The sequence below is a fragment of the Tympanuchus pallidicinctus genome, unplaced genomic scaffold (genome assembly GCF_026119805.1).
Source record: "Tympanuchus pallidicinctus isolate F22 unplaced genomic scaffold, pur_lepc_1.0 scaffold9, whole genome shotgun sequence".
NCBI classification, from domain to species: domain Eukaryota; kingdom Metazoa; phylum Chordata; class Aves; order Galliformes; family Phasianidae; genus Tympanuchus; species Tympanuchus pallidicinctus.
The window spans coordinates 362,814-383,249 of NW_026294813.1; the positions used below are offsets into that span (position 1 = coordinate 362,814).

The following is a 20,436-nucleotide window of genomic DNA, read 5'->3' on the forward strand; positions in this document are numbered from 1 at the left end:
CAGTAGTATAATAAGTCAGTACCAGCTAAATCCTGGTATCTTGATACTATCTGTATTTGTAAATGGAGGTACTTGAGATTATCTGCTCATTCAGGAGCCCACAATCCATCCAGTGCACCACAGAAAAGACTGGATGTAATGTTATAACTAAACTCCTTTCAAAATGCACATGTGTAAGTGGGCTGAATTGAGAAAGTACAGGAAGCCCAAATTACAGCATTTCCTAATTTCCAATTTCTTAATTTGAGCCACAACATACTTTTGTTGTTTGGGGTTTTGTTTTGTTTCTTTTAAGTGTATCCCTATGCACACTTGAAGGTACATGTACTGCAGGATAAGCAACTGTCAACGTAAGTGCAGAAGCACTGCTTCGTACTCTGCTTAGCCCCAGCATTCTTGTTTACTTCACGTGTCCTTTATTAAGGAAAGGTCACTGTAAACAGGAGTCACAGCTCTAGCTCCATGCAGAGTGAAACAAGGCTTGGGCTGCCTTTTGTTTGTATCCTCCACACACCAGACATACCTAACATTTTGTTCTAGACCTTTGCCACTTCTCTTTGTGATGCTTCCAGACCAAAGCCTGCCTCCTTACTTTTGGAAAGGTGCAAATGCAGTTAGTGTTAAAGGTCAAAAATCAGGAATAAATACAGGACACAGCTCACAGAAGGTCAGAAAAATCAGGAAGATACCCAATAACCATTAATGGACTTCCTTAAACAACTCATATTACATAACCCTTCTTCCAACACAATGATCCTAAAATGCCATGAATTAATACACTGACCACACTGGCATCCCCAGCACTAACATCACTACAATACTCACAAAACACACATTCATGACAGCCAGAATTCCCAAAAATTGGAAGCGTCTTAGGGTGGACAGGATAAGAAAGGCAATGGAAGTGAATTGTTAAGCACAAAGTAAGAAATAAAATAAAAGAAATAAAATAAAACTGAGCTTTGCTATCAACGAAATAAAACACAGTTGCTGCCCATTACCCCCTGTTTCTGAAATCCTGGATGAACATATGAGTGTCATGGACATTTAGTGACAACCACAGTTGCTGCCCATTACTCCCTGTTTCTGAAACCCTGGATGAACACATGAGACATTTAGTGACCAGTATGTAGTACCCAATAAGTCTGCCAGCAAAGCTGACCAAGAACTGGGCAGAAGATAGTCTAAGATCTATTCAAAGATTCTGAAAAAAAAAAAAAAAAAAGGAAAAAGGAAAAGACTACTTTAGATGCAAGAAAGTGTCACCTTACGAACAAGAAACACAAGGAGGAAGGCTTTACAATACTGAAGTTACCAAAATGAAATTATTATTTCATTCAAACCAAACTTCCCACTCTGTCCTTGGACCGTAGCACAGTCAGTGTTTGAAATGTAAGGCAAGTGCTTGAGCCATCACTACAAGGCACGCTGATTTTTGAAGGTGGGAGATCTTTCTGTCCTCTGTCTTCTAAAAACAAGCTCTTCTTGCACCTTAAGAAAGCATTTAAGATGCTAACATTTAAGACGTATGGTACTTTTTTCCCCAAAAGGTATGTGATTGGATTACAGTAAAGCAGAGACTATAAACCCATTCACTGATGGAATTCAGAAACTCACAGTGTGATTGAAGTGCAGAAAGAAAGCTCTACCTACAAAAAGTATCCAGTTTCTATTACATACATTTTAAGTTTTGAGGCATAACTAATCTGCACGCTATGAATGTGTAATTTTGCTAGAAAAATAAAATGCATGCTGACGATGTTAGCTAAAAACACTTAACTTCTAGATAAAAGTAAATAAAGAGAACAAAATCAGAAGAAAAGCCTTGTTATCAAGGCATTGATGGAGCTCTAGAATCCACAGCTTAAATATACCCAAGATCAGTAGTTTCCTGAAAAGCAAGTTGACAATTCTCCAGCATTACAGATGCCCTGCATACAGTCTTATAAGCTCCACTGTTTGATTGCCAGTGAATTTCAATAATTTCATATGAGATTTTGAAAGGAGATATTCCTTATGTCAATTACTGACATTCCTACAAAGACCTAGCCAAGTTAGAAACGTACATCAGCTTGGTCTGCTTATACTTACAGGCTAAGATCAGAGTTTCATTTGCAGAAAACATGCCTGCAGTGACACTTGACTCTGCAGAGAGCTACAGAACTTTTTCAGACGCTGCTCCAACCCCTCATGGGACAGCCTGCAGCAGATTTTATTGACAGCAATTAATCCTTTTACTTTGTTCTCAATTCCTTCCACTGTTGCTAGATCCAGGCAAATAAGGGATAAGCCATCTGCTTTGAATGTAAAGGAACAAGCAGACAGACTGGATAGAATAAATCAAGAAATAACGAGCAGTGAAAATTAGGTGCTGGCAGACAGCATGAGAGCACCGGCTGGAGCAGACCCAGATGAGAGGAGGGCTAAATAGGTCTTAGTACTTCAGGTCTGAGAGGGAAACCACCGTAGAAAGAGAGGGAAAACACCATCGAAATTGAAAGCCAGCACATATATGCATGCCAATTTGAAAGGGAGATTAGATAAAATCCAGGTGGGAAGATTACAACTCACTGAACAAGGTGATTAGGAGCTGGAGACTAAGTACTCATGAAGCAGCCTGTAAAGTTAACAGAACAACACAGCACGTAAGAAAGAAGACAGGGGTGTCCATAGAGATGGTCTATTGCTTTCTCAGTGCTCAGGAGGAAGCTGAGATTCAGATGAGCAGACTTCACTGGGTGGATGACAAATAGGAACCAACAGTAGCTATGAGTGATGACAAACAGGAGCAAATACATGCTTTGAGTGACTAACTTATAACAAAGAACTTCCCCACCCCCACCCCCCCAGCCAAAAAAAAGGCCCTTGAGCACAACCTAGATACCTAACACTTCCAAGTGTATTTACCTTGTTACCTCTATGCTCCACTTTCCACCTGTAACGTAGGAGCAATGCAGACTCCATGCACTTGCAGTGAGACTTCACAAACATCACAGTACACAAAAAGAACAATTTTGTCTTCAGAGCAACATAGAATAAGAGCAATATATTCATAATATATTCATTCATTTACATAAATAAAAGAATGGAAGAAAGCAACAAGTTTATCACTAGCTAAACACTAAGCATTCTGCATACTAACCAAGAGAGAGAGGACACCACTGATGTGACCAGAAAGCCATTTCCATGTCCAGAGGTGTGAATTACAGCTGAAAGGGTTTTAATTTGTGAATTTGATAGCTTGCACGCTTGATTTTTGCAAGTTTAAATACACTCCTAAAATACGTTGAAAAAATTGAAAACATGGCTAGCATCACATTACACCTGGTTGCATTATTCCTGAAACCTGTATTTGCAAAAATGAAAGGAACCTGGTGTTCCCCGAACCTAAATGAGGCCAACAGCAAAAACATCCCTCTTGTGCTGTTACACGCAAATGCAATGGGTTAAGCAACCATTACACATATTCCTGCTTGTTTTTCATATGACAACACACTGAAGAATAGTTTGAAACCTGGCAAACATAAACAAGCACTTTATGAGTCAGCAGGAGTAGTAAGACTTCAAAAACGCCCCTCAGCCCCTTCCTTGCTAACACATTGTGGTCTTTTCCAGCTGAGGTGTTGGTCAGTGCGAATCACGGCGATGTCCCAACACAGAGCAGATCAAACAACACGCTGCTGGGCTATTCTGATATAAATGTTACTTCAGTACACATACTGCTGTTCTTCTAATACAAACCTGATCATCGAGCAGTGTTGGAAGAACATGGGGAAGAAACAAAGGTGATGTGGAAAGTGTTCCCCTCCTACAGCTCAGACACCCTCACCGCCATACCCCGGTGATGCCACAGCACACGCAGGGCCATTCACTTCACCAGGTGTACATGAGGAACAATTCAGAGGTGTTCTGGTGTGACCTCTCATTCTGCGCAGTGAGCCTCACCACCCAAAGCTGGTGTAAAATCTGGGCAGCCTGCTCAAGTGGTTAGCAACCCTGCCCACAGGGGGTTGAAACTAGACGATCTTTGAGGTCCTTTTTAACCCAGGCCACTCTATAATTCTACGATTACGATTCGATGATTCAAAACTTGCAATACAAAAGCAGCCCCAGCGGCCGCCCCTGTTACGGACACTGGCCTGGGCTCCCCGCAGGACATCTGCAGCAGCAGCGCAGTCCCAACCGAAGCGCAAGCTGTGAAGGACGGAGCCGCGAGGGAACCCGGCAGCGGGGCTCCCCCCGCCATTTATAGGCGCCGCTCCGCTCAGCCCTGGAGGCGCGGCCCCGCCCTCCCGCCCGCTGCCGGGCAGGCCGCGCCCTCCGCCCCCTCCACTCCTCCTAGTTCAGGTATCGGGCGAAACTGGTCGGGACGTAGATCGGGACGTAGATCGGCGGCAGCGTCCGGAGCGGAGGGAGGATGGCTGGGCGCCGCGGGCTGTGCGTGCTGCTGCTGCTCAGCGCCCTGCTGGCGGCTGCCGCTCCCACAGGTGAGACGGCGCGGGGTCCGCGGGCTGTGGGGCGGGCGGGCTTTCCTGGCGGCTCCTCCATCGGGCAGCGCGGCGTTCGGTGGCTGCCGGCTCTTTACATAACCGGCTGTGGAGCTGTTCGCGATCGGCTAGCGGCCGGACTGTATCAGAAAAAAAACCGCAGACAAGACAGCGATCTTTAAAGACTGTTCTCACTTTTTTGTTACGGCTGGTTTTTTTGTTTGTTTGTTTGTTTTTGTTTTCGCTTTTTCCCTAATTTTAATTCCTACTTTTGTTAGTTTATGCTTCTTTTTTGGACATAAGTGTTATTTGGAAGGGGGAAAAAAGAAAAAAAAAGTGACGTTGGGATTTTGCTGCTTTAATGTTCGCACTTCCCTGCCTTTGCAGCAAGCCCCAGGGCTGTACCTCAGCGTGCACTTTGCACTGTGCCGTCCTGCATTCGTTCCTACCGTGCCTTCTTATGTAGTAAAAGTATATGCATAAGGACTGTGTAAATAATGAAGTCAGCTTCGTGGTAGGTCGTGGTTTCTCAGCACGCAAACGCTGGATTTTTATTATGCGGTTATCAGCTGCGTGCTCGATACCGGGACGCGATAGCAACAGATGCGTTGTGCTTTGCTGTGCATTGGTACGTTTTGGCTCAGTGTTCGTCTGTGCTGTCTGGAGCTGTTGTAAGTTTCGCAGACGGAAGGCAGCGTGAAATCCTCAGGCTGTGAAAATCAGTGAGGCGCTAGGTGCAAATTTCGTGGTTGAGCACGGAGTTGGTGATGTGGGTCTGCCTCCTGGTATCCCTGTTATCTGAGCTGTGACTCTGGAAACAGCTCGGCAGGAGAAAGTGGCAAGCTTCAGCACTGAAGCCAGGTGCTTGATGTTCTGATTTTGAGACAGGAGAGAGCTAGTGATAGGATTCCCTGTGCCAAGATGTGCTGCAGAGGACATGGCTCAGGGGGCATGGTGCTTGATGGGTCCACGGTTGGAATAGGTTATCGCTGGGACTATTACCAGGTGATGGCCAACATGATCTAGTGCCTGATTTAGTGAGCTGCCCAAAGCAGGGGGTTTGGAACTGGATGATCTTTGAGGTCTTTTCCAACCCAAGTTAGTCTATGTTCTTAGTCCTTTTTTCCAACCTTAATGATTCTGCAATTCTAAGTCAGGAGACATGGCTGTTGTCCAATAGGCTCATGACGTTTTGGATTTACAGTGAATCTGTGCTGCTGAACCAAGCACTGGGATAGTCCTAACTGTAGTCCCTTGTGGATATTACCACCGTGAGCTGCAATAGTTGAACTAGATACCGTGTACTACCACCACTTCTGTATCTGCAGGGTGGGCATAGTAGTTCATTTTTTGCGCTGTGGGTTGTATATGAAGAAGCATTTGGACAACACTCTCAGAAACACAGTCCCGTTTTTGGGTGGTTCCTTGTGGAGCCAGGAGTTGGACTCAGTGATCTTTGTGGGTCTTTTCCATCTTGGGGAATTCTGTAATTCTGTGATACTGGACAAATAGCAACAGTGTTGAAACGATCTTTTGGTGTAGAAGGAATATTTCGTCCCCATGATGGCTGGTAAGCTTTTCCCGTGGGCAGATAAGCAAGTTAACTGCATTCTCTGCCTTTGAGTCAGGCGGGGTGAAACTCTGCTTGGAAAAAACCAGCAATTGTTATGGAAAACAGCGGGTATGAAAGGGTTGTAGAAAATGCACATACCTAACAAAGGATTGGTTGCCCTGGGAGGGAGCATTAACTGCTACAGAAACGGGATGCAGAACTGCCTCCTTATGCATGCCAGCTGGGCTAATAAAAGCTGACCAGTAACAGTCAAATTTTGAAGCCGAAACCAAAAGAAGTGAGCGTGAAAGCCAAACTTGTTGTCTGAAATAATCCGTTTAATTTGACCATGTCTTCCAAAACAGAACAAAGGATAGCAACAATAAAACTATTGTCTCTGTTTTGTCACTCTTGCAATACTAATTGTGGGTCATGAGCTCTTCAATCTACTTTGTGTTGCTTTTGTTCTTCAGTGTTGTGCTAACACTATAGTGTTTTTGGAGAATATTTTTGATTATACATTTCAAACAAGCCTGTGAACATCAGCAGCAAAGTTCATGGCCAACCTACTGTCTACTGGAACACCCAGGTCCTTCTCCACAGGGCTCCTTTTGAGCAGGTCGGACCGTAACATGTACTGATAGAATCGTAGAATAGCCTGGGTTAAAAGGACCTCAAAGATTTACTTTCAACCTCCGTGCTGTGGGCAGGATTACCAACCACTAGATCAGGCTGCCCAGAGCCACATCCAGCCTGGCCTTGAATGCTTCCAAGGATGGGACCTCCTTGGGCAACCTGTTCCCGGTGTGCTACCACCCTCTGAGTGAAAAACTTCTTCATAATATCAAACTTAAATCTCCTCTGTCTTAGTTTAAAACTTGTCCTAGCACTCCCCCTTGTCCTATCGCTATCAACTCATTTAAACAGTCGTTCTTGCTCCCTTCATGTATTGGAAGGCCACAATGAGGTCTCCCTGGAGTCTTCTTTTCTCCAAGCTAAACAAGCCCAGTTCCTTCTCAGTCCACTGCACCATCCACTCATCTATCCCACACTTTCTCAGTTTACCTATGGGGATGTTATGGAATATAGTGTACAAAGCTTGCTGAAGTCAAGGTAGAAAACATGCACTGCTCACCCCCATCTACTCAGGCTGTGATGACATCATAGATCACTACCAGATTGGACAAGCATGGTTTCCCCTTTGTGAATCTATGTTGTCTGCTCGTGACAATCACCTTTTCTTCCACTTGCTTGGATGTTACATAAGGAGTAAGTTTTTCCATTAAGTCCCAAGGATGGAGATGAGCCTGACTGACTCGTAGTTTCTCAACTCCTCTTCCTTGCCTTTTATGAAGACTGGAGTGACAGTGCCTTTCCTTACGTCCTCAGTAACTGTACCTTTTTGGAGTCCCTCATTACCAGAGCAATCACCACACGTGGCAGCGGCCCCACATTTTCCCTCATCTTACATTTGCTACTGATATACTTAAGGAAACATTTCTTGTTGTCCTTGACCTCCCAAACCAGATTTAATTCAAAGCGGGCCTTAGCCTTTCTCAGTGCATCCATTTGTGCCCTGGTAATATTCTCGTATTCTTCCCAAACAGCCAGACCCCTTTTTCACATTCCATAGACTTTCTTCTTCCACTTGAGATTTTCACTGAGCTCCTTTCTCATTCATGCAGGACTTCTGCCACCTTTGCCTGATTTCTTACTCTTAGGGGTACAGCAGTCATAAGCTTGGAAAAAGTGGATTTGAATGTCTACCAACTCTCTTGGGCCTATTTACAATCCAGTGCTGTAACCCATGAGATACCTCCAAGTAGGTCCATGAACAGGTCATAGTTGACTCTGCTGAAGTTCAGGGTTGCAATCCTACTTTTTGCCTTGTACGTCCATGTAAGGTCCTGAACTCCACTATCTTGTGGTCTCTGCATCCAAGACTGCCCCCAGCCTTCACACTGTCAAGCAGTAAGAACAAGGTCCAGCTGCACGCTTCTTATTGGGTCCACCACCATTTATGTCAGAAATTTTTTTTGAATTCTCTGGAGGAACCTCCTGGACTGTGTTTGCCTGGTTGTGTTGCTTTTCCAGCGAATATCAGGATGGCTGAAATACCCCATAAGAGCCATAAGTGCCTGTGATAGTGAGGCTACTTTTTGGCTTTCTGTAGAAGGCCTCATCAGCTTCTTCATCTGATCAGTCAGTAGTAGAACCCACAGTGGTGTCAGCCGTGTGAGCCTTCCCCTTAGTTCTGATCTATAAGGTCTCCACTCATTCATTACTAGGCAGAGCTTGATGTATTCCAGTTGCTGTCTCACAAAAAGAACAACTCCATCACCTCACCTTGCTGGCCTGTTTCCTAAAGAGTACCTAGCCATCCATTACAGCATTCCAGTCATGCAAGCTCTCCCATCATATCTCTGTGATTACAGGGGGACTGTGATCCTGAGGCCTCACACGTATTTCTAGTTCTTTCTGTTTACTCCCCATGCTGTATGCATTGGTATATAGACACTCTAGGGAGGAGACGGGAGTAGAAGATGCATATTTCTCTAGAAGAATGCAAGAGGATCATCTGTAGCTATATGCACCTTTGAGGTAGCTGACCTTCTGGCTCATATTGCAAGAGGCAACTAAGGAATGTTTATCACTGTTTGGATTGGCCTGACTTATTCCCCATTTGGTTGCAAAAGCACGAGCATTGCCATTTTTTATATATTTTTATATTTTATAAATGTCTAAAGGGAGGTAGGAGGCAAATGGATGAGGCCCAGCTCTTCTCAGTGGTGTGCAGTGATAAAATGAGAATCAGTGACCCAAATCTTGAGCATTGGAAGTTCCATACTGACATGTGGAAGAACTTCAAGGTAAGGATGATGACTCAGGAGAACAGGTTGCCTAAAGAAGTTGTGGAGTCTCCTATAGAGATATTCAAGACCTGTGTGGACATCTACTAGTACAACCTACTGTATAGAATTCACTTTAGCAGGGGAGTTGGACTTGATCATCTCTTAAGGTCACTCAGCCCCTGTGATTCTGTGATTTTTGGAGCTTCCCCTACAAGTCTTTCTTTTAAAAGCCTGGCTCACTATGTTGGCCTTCCTGTTGCCAGAAATTGTCCTGCCTCTCCTAGGCAGAGGCATCTCTCCTAGGAGATGCCTCTCCTAGGCAATCCCTCTCTGGTGGATTATGTATTTCATAGAAAGTCCCATAATCTTAAAAACCAAAACCCTCATACAAGTACCAGCTATATAGCCAATAATTGATACACATTATATGTCTATTTCTGAGAATCTATTTTGACACTCTGTGTTGGAAACATGGATAGTCGTGTATTTATCTGGTTCTTGTCTGATAATTCTTATGCTTCAAAATTTAAGCTGTTAAGCATTTTTTATTTTTGAATTATATCAAAAACAGTCATCCCTGAAAGAAAAAAATTTCATCCTTAAACACTGTTTTTGTCTTATTACGCACAAACCTGCTTCGTTAAGAAAGCTCTTTATACTCCTGTGGGGTTTTTGTGTGTGTGTGTGGTTTGGTTTTGTTTGTTTGTTTTTGTTGTGTTGTTTTGAGTGGAGGAGTTGGAGCTGTTTTTTGTTTGTTTGTTTGTTTGTTTTCCCACTACCGCTGTTCTCAGATATTGATAGAAACTGTGATAAGGTTAAAATACTTCTACCACCAACAGTCGTGTTTCGTGTCCACTCCTTCTACCTCTGTGGATTTTTGGCTGACTCTCTGGAACAGAGTAATTGCACTGTCATTTTCTGTTAGTACATTTTGACTAGTCTGTGCAAGTGGACTGCACTGGGTATGGAAGGTGTTGTAGTGGGAGTCTCTGGACTGAGCCGTATGAGGGCTCTCATACAAGGCAGAGCAGTCAGGAGTGTCTGGTTTACCTATATGGTTTTCAGGTTTATGCGGCATACAAACAGACAGACCAAAACCTGATGTAATAACTTTCTGGTGTACAAAGCGGTCTAGGCTGCTAGTTCTAGCAGCATAGTAATTTGGGTGGAAATTGTAGGGACTGCTTAACTACCTTACCTGAGAACTGGAAGGAGATTACAGATATCTGCCCCTTCTGCATCTTCTCGGGCAAAGTTAGCCTGTTCATATTTAGCTTTGGATATGGTACAACATCTTTCTTCAGAAGTCTTTTACACATAGAGTCATAGAATCACAGAACTGCTCAGGTTGGAAAAGACAATAAAGATCATCGAGTCTAACCGTGACCTAACCATCCTGCCCTAACTCTAACAACCCTCCACTAAATCATGTCCCTGAGCACCGCACCCAAACAGTTTTTAAACGTATCCAGGGATGGTGATTCAACCATCAATTCCCTGGTTCCTGCACACATAGCTTCCTGCATTGCATTCCAGTTGTTTCAGTTCCAGCTAGTCTGAGGACAGTGCGCCCCTTTCCTGGAGGCAATAAAGGTGAGGTTGGATGGGCCCTGGGCAGTTTGGTCTAGTGCCTCATTGGTTACTGATCACAGCACTGGGGCTTGGAACTATACGATCTTTGAGGTCACTTCCAACCCAAGCCATTCTATGATTCCATGCTCTATTTTCTGCCTAGCTGATTTTGAGGCCATCTCATCTAAGAAACTTGTGCTGCATATATGTTGGATGCCTGCTACAGAGTTTTATGAATCTCAGCACTTGAGCAATCTGGCAGCACCATGAAAAAGGATAATAGTGCTGTGGAATACTTAAAGCAGTTTCTATTTCAACTGTTGAGCTCGTAGAAGCACCTGATGATGTGGGAAGGTTTTTTGGTAGATGATACAATCCTTGAATAAGGATATAGGTATTGTTTGGATAATAAACTAAAAAAAGGGAAGAAAAATTGTCAAGTATTTGAAAATGTTTAATTTTTTTTATTGATAAGGCCCTCTTTAATTGCACAGTGTAAATCATGCTACCTAGTTTATCTTAAAGATTTCAAAAAATATTAAGAAAAATCAAGAAAAATAAATAACAGCAATTTCTCAATTTTTATTTCTTTTTCTAGAGAGAAGTGGAAACAGCAGTTCAAAAGGAAGAAGTTTTGCTGGCCAGAGGGTTCCAAATACTGATAATGCCTCTGAGGAGACATACAAAGTGGATGACTTTGCAGCAAAAGTCCTTACAGGAAAACTGACTACAGTTTTTCTTCCAATTGTCTATGTCATTGTCTTTATCGTTGGTTTGCCAAGCAATGCTATGGCCATCTGGGTCTTTTTTTTCAGAACAAAGAAGAAACATCCAGCTGTGATTTATATGCTTAACTTGGCATTGGCAGACCTTCTCTTCGTTGTCTGGTTCCCACTGAAGATTGCATACCATGTAAATGGCAATAACTGGCTATTTGGGGAAGGTCTCTGCAAAGTGCTTGTTGGATTTTTTTATGGAAATATGTACTGCTCCATTCTTTTTATGACATGTCTCAGTGTGCAAAGGTATTGGGTTGTAGTGAACCCCATAGTGCATTCAAGAAAGAAGTTTGAAATTGCCCTGGGCATCTCCCTTGCTATCTGGATACTGATTTTGCTGGGAACCATTCCACTGTATCTTGTTAATCAGACAGCGTATATTTCAGACCTTAACATCACAACCTGCCATGATGTGTTACCTAACAATATTTTAGCTCATGACATGTTCAATTACTTCCTCTCACTTGCAATTGGACTCTTCCTAATTCCAGCTCTCATCACTGCTGTTGCTTACATACTAATGATTAAGACTCTGAATGCTTCAATCTCAGATATAAGCACTGGGAAGAAACGAAAAAGAGCAATCAAGCTCATTATTGCTGTCCTGTCCATGTATCTCATATGTTTTACACCAAGCAATGTGCTACTTGTTGTGCACTATCTGCAACTCAGAAACAATAATGAGAGCTCTCTGTACATGTCATACATAACTGCACTGTGTCTGTCCACACTGAACAGTTGTATTGATCCATTCATTTACTACTATATTTCAAAAGACTTCAGAGACAATCTTAAAAATGCTCTTATTTGCCGAAGCGTGCGAACTACACGGAGGATGCAAGTCTCTCTCTCATCAGGCAGATACCCCAAGAAATCTAATTCTTACTCTTCAAACTCAAATGGAACCACTAAATCAACCTACTGACTTCAGTCCTAGAAAAAAGTGGACTTTTTACTATTCTAAGGAAGGCAGTGACAAGAAAGTTATTTTGTGTAACAGTTTGAAGAAATAATAACTTTGCTTTTTTATTCACATTTGAAGCCTAGATGTCAGAACTGACAGGTGATCTTGTACAGAATTAGCAAACTGATAAGTCTTCTAACCAGACTGGAAAAAAAAATCATGGCATTTCTGATGCTTTGCAAAAGTGCTGCTGGCCTCAGTGTGCTGGGGTTGAAGACATTTTTGTTCAATATTGAAGTTGTCTAAAAGCAGAATGTCACTGGGATGTTATGTAGAGTTACTAGCATATTTAATTAACAGATAAATCTGTTTTGTTTGGCTTTAACTGTAATGAACAGTGAAACACATTATTTACATCCAGCATTGCTCTCTGTACATGCTTACACTGAATATTGTTTAAACACAATGAAAGGAGAACCTACTTCACTATGTTGTTGTGGGTCCAGCAACATGAGTGCTTATTATTTGCTGTATAATATAATCTTACATTGTTTTCCAAATGTTTTAAATACTAACATTGTAGAAGCCTGGTGAGATTATCGTGTTAAGTTGGCAAGCTGAACCTGTTATCAGCTAGCACTGGATAAATAAAATGTTAGTTGAGATTATATACTGTTACCTAGTGCTTGCCAGAACCAGATCTTAAATGAGTCTATTTAACAAAATTTTGATAAGTAGCTTTGATTTTATTTTTTTTATATAACGCCTTGTATTTTTTAAGGTATCTAAATAAGACTTTTTTATGTGTAACAAATTTGAATTGCCTGCTTTCTTTAATGCTTTTATATGTTTTTCAAATGGCTCAGCAGTTCAACTTGCCTGGTTTCAGAGAGATTGTTCCATAGTGAATTGGAAGCCTGACAGCTACAGCTATAACGTACGAATTTGTCAAGTAGTATTACCTGTTGATGCATTTCATTAGAACATACCTCTGTCTCCTTCAGATAACTAGACCAAATGGTTCAGAACTCAGGGAAAATTATGAGATATAAAACAAATTAATAAAGATACAGAACTTAAACATTATTGGATTTCTAAAATACCTTAAACCCTTCTCCCCCATCTGTAATATTTGTGACCACTCAGGAATATGGAAATGCATTTGCTCAACAATCTGAAAAGCTGCTGTTACACAGGTGGTTTCTCAGATCTTCCAGATTTTTTCGAATCTTCCGGTCCTCCTAAGTCTCACCAAGCTGTACATTGCACTAGTGTTTGAGTGACCTGAGACTTAGGTGGAGCTGCATCCCTACAAACGTAAGCAAATAGAGAAGCTGTCAGTCCAAACAACACTCTGGAACAACTGATACATAGATGGGAAATAGCCAGCCTTTTGGGGATCTTCAACTGCAGCTAGAATCAGAGCAGTTATGTACAGTTTAAAGGCTGCAAGTATTCCTATAATAAATACTGTGTTACGTGCTTTTTTTTTGTTCTCTTGTGATTGCTTGCTTTTATTCTAGTCAGTTCAGTCCCTTGTTTTATTCTTTCGTTTCCACATTCTCCCCCTGCTTTTCTGATGAGCTCATTCATCACCCTGTATGAAGATGTGTTCATTAGAGCTTTCACTCTGTTGTGATAAACTTGGAATTGTTAATAAAGTCAACAAACATTTTTTCTAAGCATCTGCAGATTCAGTAGTTTTCTTTCACGCACAGTAAAATCTAAGAAGCTTGTTTAATGTGTTTGACCACTCCTTTTGAGGGCTAAAAAAGCTCTAGCCCTCCTTTTGTTTGCTGCAATCTTGTCTACCAATTCTAAACAGATACTACAACAGTGAAATGTTATGGTATCCCAGTGGGTCCTAACTAAAACAGCAAGTCATTTTAATGGATGTCTGAAGAGCAGAGTGTACAGCTTTTTAGATCACACAGAACACAAGTGCTTTTTAGGTGTGGAAGTTGTGTTTCTGTCAGGAAACATGAAGAGCAAGTAGGGAAACAATTGCTTGTTTATTATTGAACTGACGATGTAATGTAGCGTCCTTAATGGAAAATAACTGTTCAAAAAAGGCCATGCCTTACTGCAAAGATTTAACATCTAAATTCTTTCCTTATTCTGTGCACAATCAACAGAGTATGAGAAGGTCTATTTTTTTTTTTTCTTTCTGAATGGTCTAATGTGCTTCCTGCTTCATATGCGGTAATGAGTAACTCGAATGGCATGCAGTTCATGTGATTGGAGTGGTGCCCTGAGCACTACCTGAGTTCTGCAAGGAGTCCAAGGGTTAAAGGCTGTATTTGTCATGATTTTGGCTAGGATACAGTAAATTTTCTTTCTAGAGGCTCGTATGATGGTGTTGCAATTTGCAGTGTTGGTATGCTGATGTCCTCAGCTATTGCAAAGCAGTGCTCACACAGAGCCAAAGATTTTTCTCTTTCTCATGCTGCCCTGTTGAAGAGGATACAGCCAGGACAGCTGACCCAGGCTGACCAAAGGGATATTCTGTAGCTTGGGGTGCCATGTTCAGCAATAATAGCTGGGGTAAAGGAGGAAATAGTGTTTGTCTTCACAGCAAACCTTCATATATGATGAGCTGTGCTCTCCTGGAAGTGGCTGAATAGCTGTCTGCCAATAGGAAGTAGCAAATGAATTCCTTGTTTTGCTTTGCTTGTCTGTGCAACTTTTGCTTTACCTAGTAAACTGTCACAGCTCACAAGTTTGCAAGCTTTTACTTTCCTGATTATTTTCCCCATCCACTGGGGGAGAGAGTGAACGGCTTTGTGGTGCTGAGATGCCTTCAAGGTTAATCTACAGTAGTCCTTTTGCTGCCCAACATGGGACACAAAGGGTTAGAGATGTGGACAAATACAATTAGACTGTGGATGTGCTACACCAAATTTAAAGATATTAAAGCTGTTGTACTGCTAATCGGTAGACTCCTATGGTTGTTACTGGCCTGGCTTGCCTTACTATATGTTAGAGTCCAGGGCTTATTAGTGGATACTTTTTTTTTTCTTGCTGTTTGCTCTACTCCCTATCACCTTGCTTTGCTATGCCTGGAGGTGTTTTGATAACAGCCATGTCCCTGGGCTGGCAGATAGCCATGGTGTCAGTGCTGTCTCTGTGCTGATGACACAGCTTGATGATACAGCTTGAGACTCCAGACCAAACTGAAGTCATCACTGAACGACTGACCTGTGGATGAGCCCCCATGGGAGCACATACACCTTGAGGCATCTGTGGCCACAGGTAAGTCCACTCTGGAGCAAGTATTCATCAGAGCGTTTGTGGCCATGGTAAAGTCTGTGTTACAGCATGTACACCTTGCAGCATCCAAGTCTATGGATTAGGCCATGCGAGTATACCTTGAAATGTCTGTGGTCATGGATAAGACTGTGACACATCAGTGTCTGAAAGAACCTCTGAAGGATCTATTACGAATGAAAAAAGCTGTACCAGAACAGCCTTTCTTTTTTTTTTTTTTTTTTTTTTTTTTTTTGTACTTATACCTCAAAACAACTCTGAACATGGATAAGTCCATGCCACAGAAAGTATACTTCTGAGAAAGCTGTGGCCTGTTAATAATTGTTGTGTACACTAGAACAGGTAGACCTCAAAGCATCTGTGACTGACTACGCAGTAGACAGGATAGGTACACAACATGGACAGTAGATTGTGATTCAAGGATGAGGCCATGCTGAAGCAGGTACACCTCTCAGGGATGTTGAGGATGGTATTCTGGTGTCTGCTAGGACAGTGTTGATTTTCTTCATAATGTCTGGTATGATGCTCTGTCTTGACTTTAGAAGAAAAAATGCTGATAACACACTGATGTTTTAGTTATTGCTGAGGAATGCTGCACAGAGACCAGGACATTTCATTTTTTAGTTCTTCATGCTGTCCTGCTAGCAAGGGGCTGGGGAGCACAAGGAGCTGGGAGGGGACAGAACCAAGGCAGCTGGCCTACCTTGGCCAAAGGGATATTCTGTACCATATGAAAGCATGTGAAAACAATATAAAACTGAGAGGCGGGGGCTGGGGAGCAGACTGCTGGGGACTGGCTGGGCATTGGTCGATGGGTGGTGAGCAATTACACTGAGCATTGTTTGTTTTGTAAATATATACTGTTATCTTTATTGTTATATGTCATTGCTCTACTATTTCTCTCTTCATTTTGTGCTTCAAAATTCTACCTTTTTTTTTCCCCCCATTTTTCTCCCCATTGCACTGGTAAGAGGGGGAGTAAGTGAAATGCTGTGTGGTGCTGAGCTGCCTACTGGGTTAAACCACAGCAGATGGACCAGCCAAGACTGCAACAGGGAGGGAGTTCGTTGCAATGCTAAATTCTTCAGCCTGGTCCAAAGGGATGTGGGGTGGAGATTATAGTGAGTACACCTTTAAACTGTTGTAACCCGTGATTTGGGTTGTTAAAGGAAATCCTATAGTCCACTCAAACCAACAGAAGCCTCATAGAAGGTAACACGAGACCTGACCTGAGCTGGCTTTGGCATCCACGTATCATAATGCCTCTCCTGTCCTGAACAATCACCATAAGAGACAGAAGTGAAATCATGGGCTAAAAGAACACAGTAGACATTTTATGGACTTTTAATGGATGATTCACAGGTGTGGATCATAGGCTGGGGGAACCATACATGTGTATTAATTGAAGGGTGATGATTAACAAAGATGTGTAGAAAAGAGTAGAACCTGAACGCGATGTTACTGATATGGGAAAAGGAGTGGATATCAGGGTGGGTTTGGGAAAAGGAGTGGATAACAGTGTGGGTTTGGCTGAGTAGAGTAAATTCTCTCTGTAGAGGCTCACATGATGCTGTTCAGGATTTTTGGTGATAATGACTTGATGTTTCAGTTGTTGCAGAACAGTGCTTATACCGAGACAAGGACTGTTCAGCATCTCATGATGCTCTGTCAGTGAGGGGATTGAGGGGTGCACAAAGAGTTGGGTCAGCAAGGGCAGCTGAGCCAGACTGACCAATGGGAAATTGTATACCGTACAACATCATACCCAGAAATAAAAGCTGAGATAAAGAAGGAGGAGGAATGAGGGGGATGCTTGGAATGACGGTGTTTGTCTTCCCAATAAACTTTTACATATGATGAGCTGTGCTTTCCTGAAAGCAGCTGAACAGCTGTCTGCCAAAGGGAGATAATGAATTAGTTCCTCGCTTTGCTTTATTTGTGATTGTGGCTTTTGCTTTACCTAGTAAATAGTCTTAATGCACAAATTCTCACACTCTTACCTCCCTGATTGTCTCCTTCATCCCACTCGGGGAGAGTGAGCAAGTGGCTGTGTGGTGCCTTCAAGGTTAAACCACAATGTTGTAAAGGTGATGAATTGTATGAGCATCCACATAGTGCCACAACAATACCACTCATAAGCCACGGGTGAGAGTTACATTATTGATGATTAATGTGTTTAATATATCCATTAAATCCAGGGGGACACTTGCATGCCTGAAGTTAGGGAAAACACAGAAACTACAATTTATGGATATATGTGCTGTACAGTCTTGTGTAACATTCTATACTGCATCAGAAATATCTAAAACAGTTTTTTAGCTATTTAACTAACTTTTCTGTAACATTCCAGAAGTTAAAAGTGTGTCTTTTCAGTGCATTCTGAAACATCAATTGTCTTGTTTCACACTAGGCTGCTGAAAATTTTTCCTTGGTGGCCAGTGCTTTGAAAATCGCTAACCCAATTTAGTGCTTTCCATTGCTTATTCCTGACAATATGTACAGTTTAATTCTTGCCATTATACTGTGTTTGGTGTACTTAGAAGTGCACCAAATATTGCATGTACCCTCACTTTTTGTTCTTTTCCTGTCATTGATAGGATCAGAGCTGGGGAAAATGAAGTAGTCACATCAGAGCACTGCAGCTCATATGAAAGAGTGTTGATACGCTTTAGTACTTGTTCCCTGTGGCCTGCTTCAATCATTGATTTTCAAAGCAGGTAGCAACGAAGAATCTCACCTTTTACCTGAAGCAACAGCAGAGGTCTGTGAGTTAGATGTTATTGTGGTGTGACTGAAAACTTTCTGAGGAAAAGTTTTAATTAGCAGAATGATTTATTTTTAAAAGAGATTTCACTGTATGTGATACAGTTTGGAGAATGACATCCTGGTCACCCATGTGGGAGAAAAATGGATTTGATGGATGGACCACTCACTAGATAAGGAATTGGCTGGATGGTCGTACTCAGAGAGTTGTGATCAACAGCTCAGTGTTGAAGTGGAGACAAGTGACAAGTGGCTTTCCTCAGGGATCGGTGTTGAGACCAATGCTACAGCCTTGGAGGTAGCACAGACAGTGAGATCAAGTGCACTCTCAGCAACTCAGTAGATGACACCAAGATGAGTGGTGAAGCTGATGCGCCTAAAGGGAAGGGATGATATCCAGAGGGACCTGGACAGCCTTAAGAGGTGGGCCCATGGCAACCTCATGAAGTTCAACAAGACCAAGTGCAAGGTCCTACACCTGGATTGGGACAGTCCCAAACACAGACACAGGTTGGGCAGAGAATGGCTTGAGAGCAACCGTGCTGAGAAAGATTTAGGAGTGTCAGTTGAGGAAAGATTCAACATGAGCCAGCAGTGTGCGCTTGCAGCCCAGAAGGCCTATCTTGGGTATATTTATCCTGGGTTCTCATCAAGAGAAGCGTGACCAGCAGTCAAGGGGATGGGGGCCCCTCTATACCCTGCACTCATGAGACCTTACCTGGAGTACTGCATCCAGTTCTGGGCCCCCATCACAAGAAGGACATGGAGATGTTGGAGTGGATCCTGAAGAGGGCCACAAAGATGATGAGAGGGCTGGAGCATCCCTCCTACAAAGACAGGCTGATAGAGCTGGGGTTCTTCAGCCTGTAGAAGAAAAGGCTTCAAGGAGACCTTATAGAGACCTTCAGGAAGAGGCCCTACAAGAAAGCTGAGGAGGGACTTTTATAAGGGCATGTGGTGACAGGATGGGGGAAATTGATTTGAACTGGAAGAGGGTAGATTTAGATTAGATATCAAGAAGAAATTCTTGCTGTGAGAATGGTGAGACACTGGAATAGGTTACCTAGTGAGGTTGGGGTTGCCCCCTCCATGGAAGCATTCAGGCCAGGCTGGATGGGGCTTTGAGCAACCTGATCTAGAGGGAGGTGTCCCTGTCTGTAGCAGGGGGTTGGAAATACGTGATCTTGAATGTCTCTTCCAACCCAAAACATTCTATGATTCTGTGATTGTATGATTCTGTGATTCTACGAACACTGTTCAAGGATCATGATCAACTTTGCTCTCACTGAGCAGATATCTTCAGTCATGTTTCTTTTTTAATATAGATTACTAATCTCCATTTTTTATTTGCATTCACTGTTTTACTGATATAATGGGTTTTTTGTTTTGGGAGGCTGAGATTCATTCTATTTTCTAATGCATGTTGGGGTCATCTCCCTCAGCATCAAACTATTGCAGGGTTAGGAGAAGAAGAAAAGAACAGCTACTGAGAACTTAATCAAGCATCCAGTAGTTTTTAAGATCTTTAACTTCTAGGTAAACAATCCTGTGTGTTTCTTCGTGTGCCTTGATCCAAGTATGATGAAGAGCAAGTTAATTTGCAGATACAGAAGAGGAACGAACCTATGTAAGAATTATTTTTTTTTCTTATTTTATTTCTTCTTAAAGCAATGACAAATTGTGGCAAGCTTTTATTAAAACAGTGGTGTTGTTTTTAATACAGATTTTCCCATCTATATCTGCAATGCAAGTCCCTATCCTGAATTTATGAAGAGTTAATTTTGCTCCCATTAAGTGGGCAGGTAGACCAGGCTATCTGTGGCACACAGGATAATAAAAGAGGTTGCAAGTTTGAATAAAACATGCCTATAGTTAGAGTGCTGTATGCGACTTGATATCCTGGAGGAGCATCTTATGTTGTCTTGCCAGAATCCTGTTTCTCTTCCCCTCCTTTCTCAGGCATTGGTGTTATGCAGATGAGTAGGAAAGGTTAGAGGGCTGATTCAGTAGAAAACTAACACTACTGAAATGTAGTACTTAGCTGAATTAAGCACATTTGAATTGACAGTTGAGTTCCTATGCAGCCAGACAGAGATGGGGCAAGCACAGTTAGCCCAGGAAGGTGAAACTGGCTGCTAACTATACACTAAAGCAGGACCAGTTGGTATGAAGGTGGTCACCTTCAGGTAATAGCAAATGAATTCTGAGCAGTTACAGTACTAACCTTGCAATTCGAACACCAAAAGGTGGAACAAATCCC

The 20,436-nt window shown here is 42.4% G+C and overlaps 1 protein-coding gene and 1 long non-coding RNA gene across 2 annotated transcripts in view; one reads left to right on the plus strand and one right to left on the minus strand.

The window, feature by feature from the left end:
• The window catches only part of LOC128074677 (uncharacterized), a 406,066-nt gene that overhangs the window by 339,003 nt on the left and 46,627 nt on the right, over window positions 1–20,436 (minus strand). The gene's annotated exons all lie outside the window — the stretch shown is intronic.
• Window positions 4,357–13,831, plus strand: F2RL1 (F2R like trypsin receptor 1). The gene is made up of 2 exons (XM_052670722.1): window positions 4,357–4,487; window positions 11,062–13,831. The coding sequence occupies exons 1-2, from the start codon at window positions 4,418–4,420 to the stop codon at window positions 12,165–12,167; spliced, it is 1,176 nt and encodes a 391-aa protein (XP_052526682.1). The 5' UTR covers window positions 4,357–4,417; the 3' UTR covers window positions 12,168–13,831.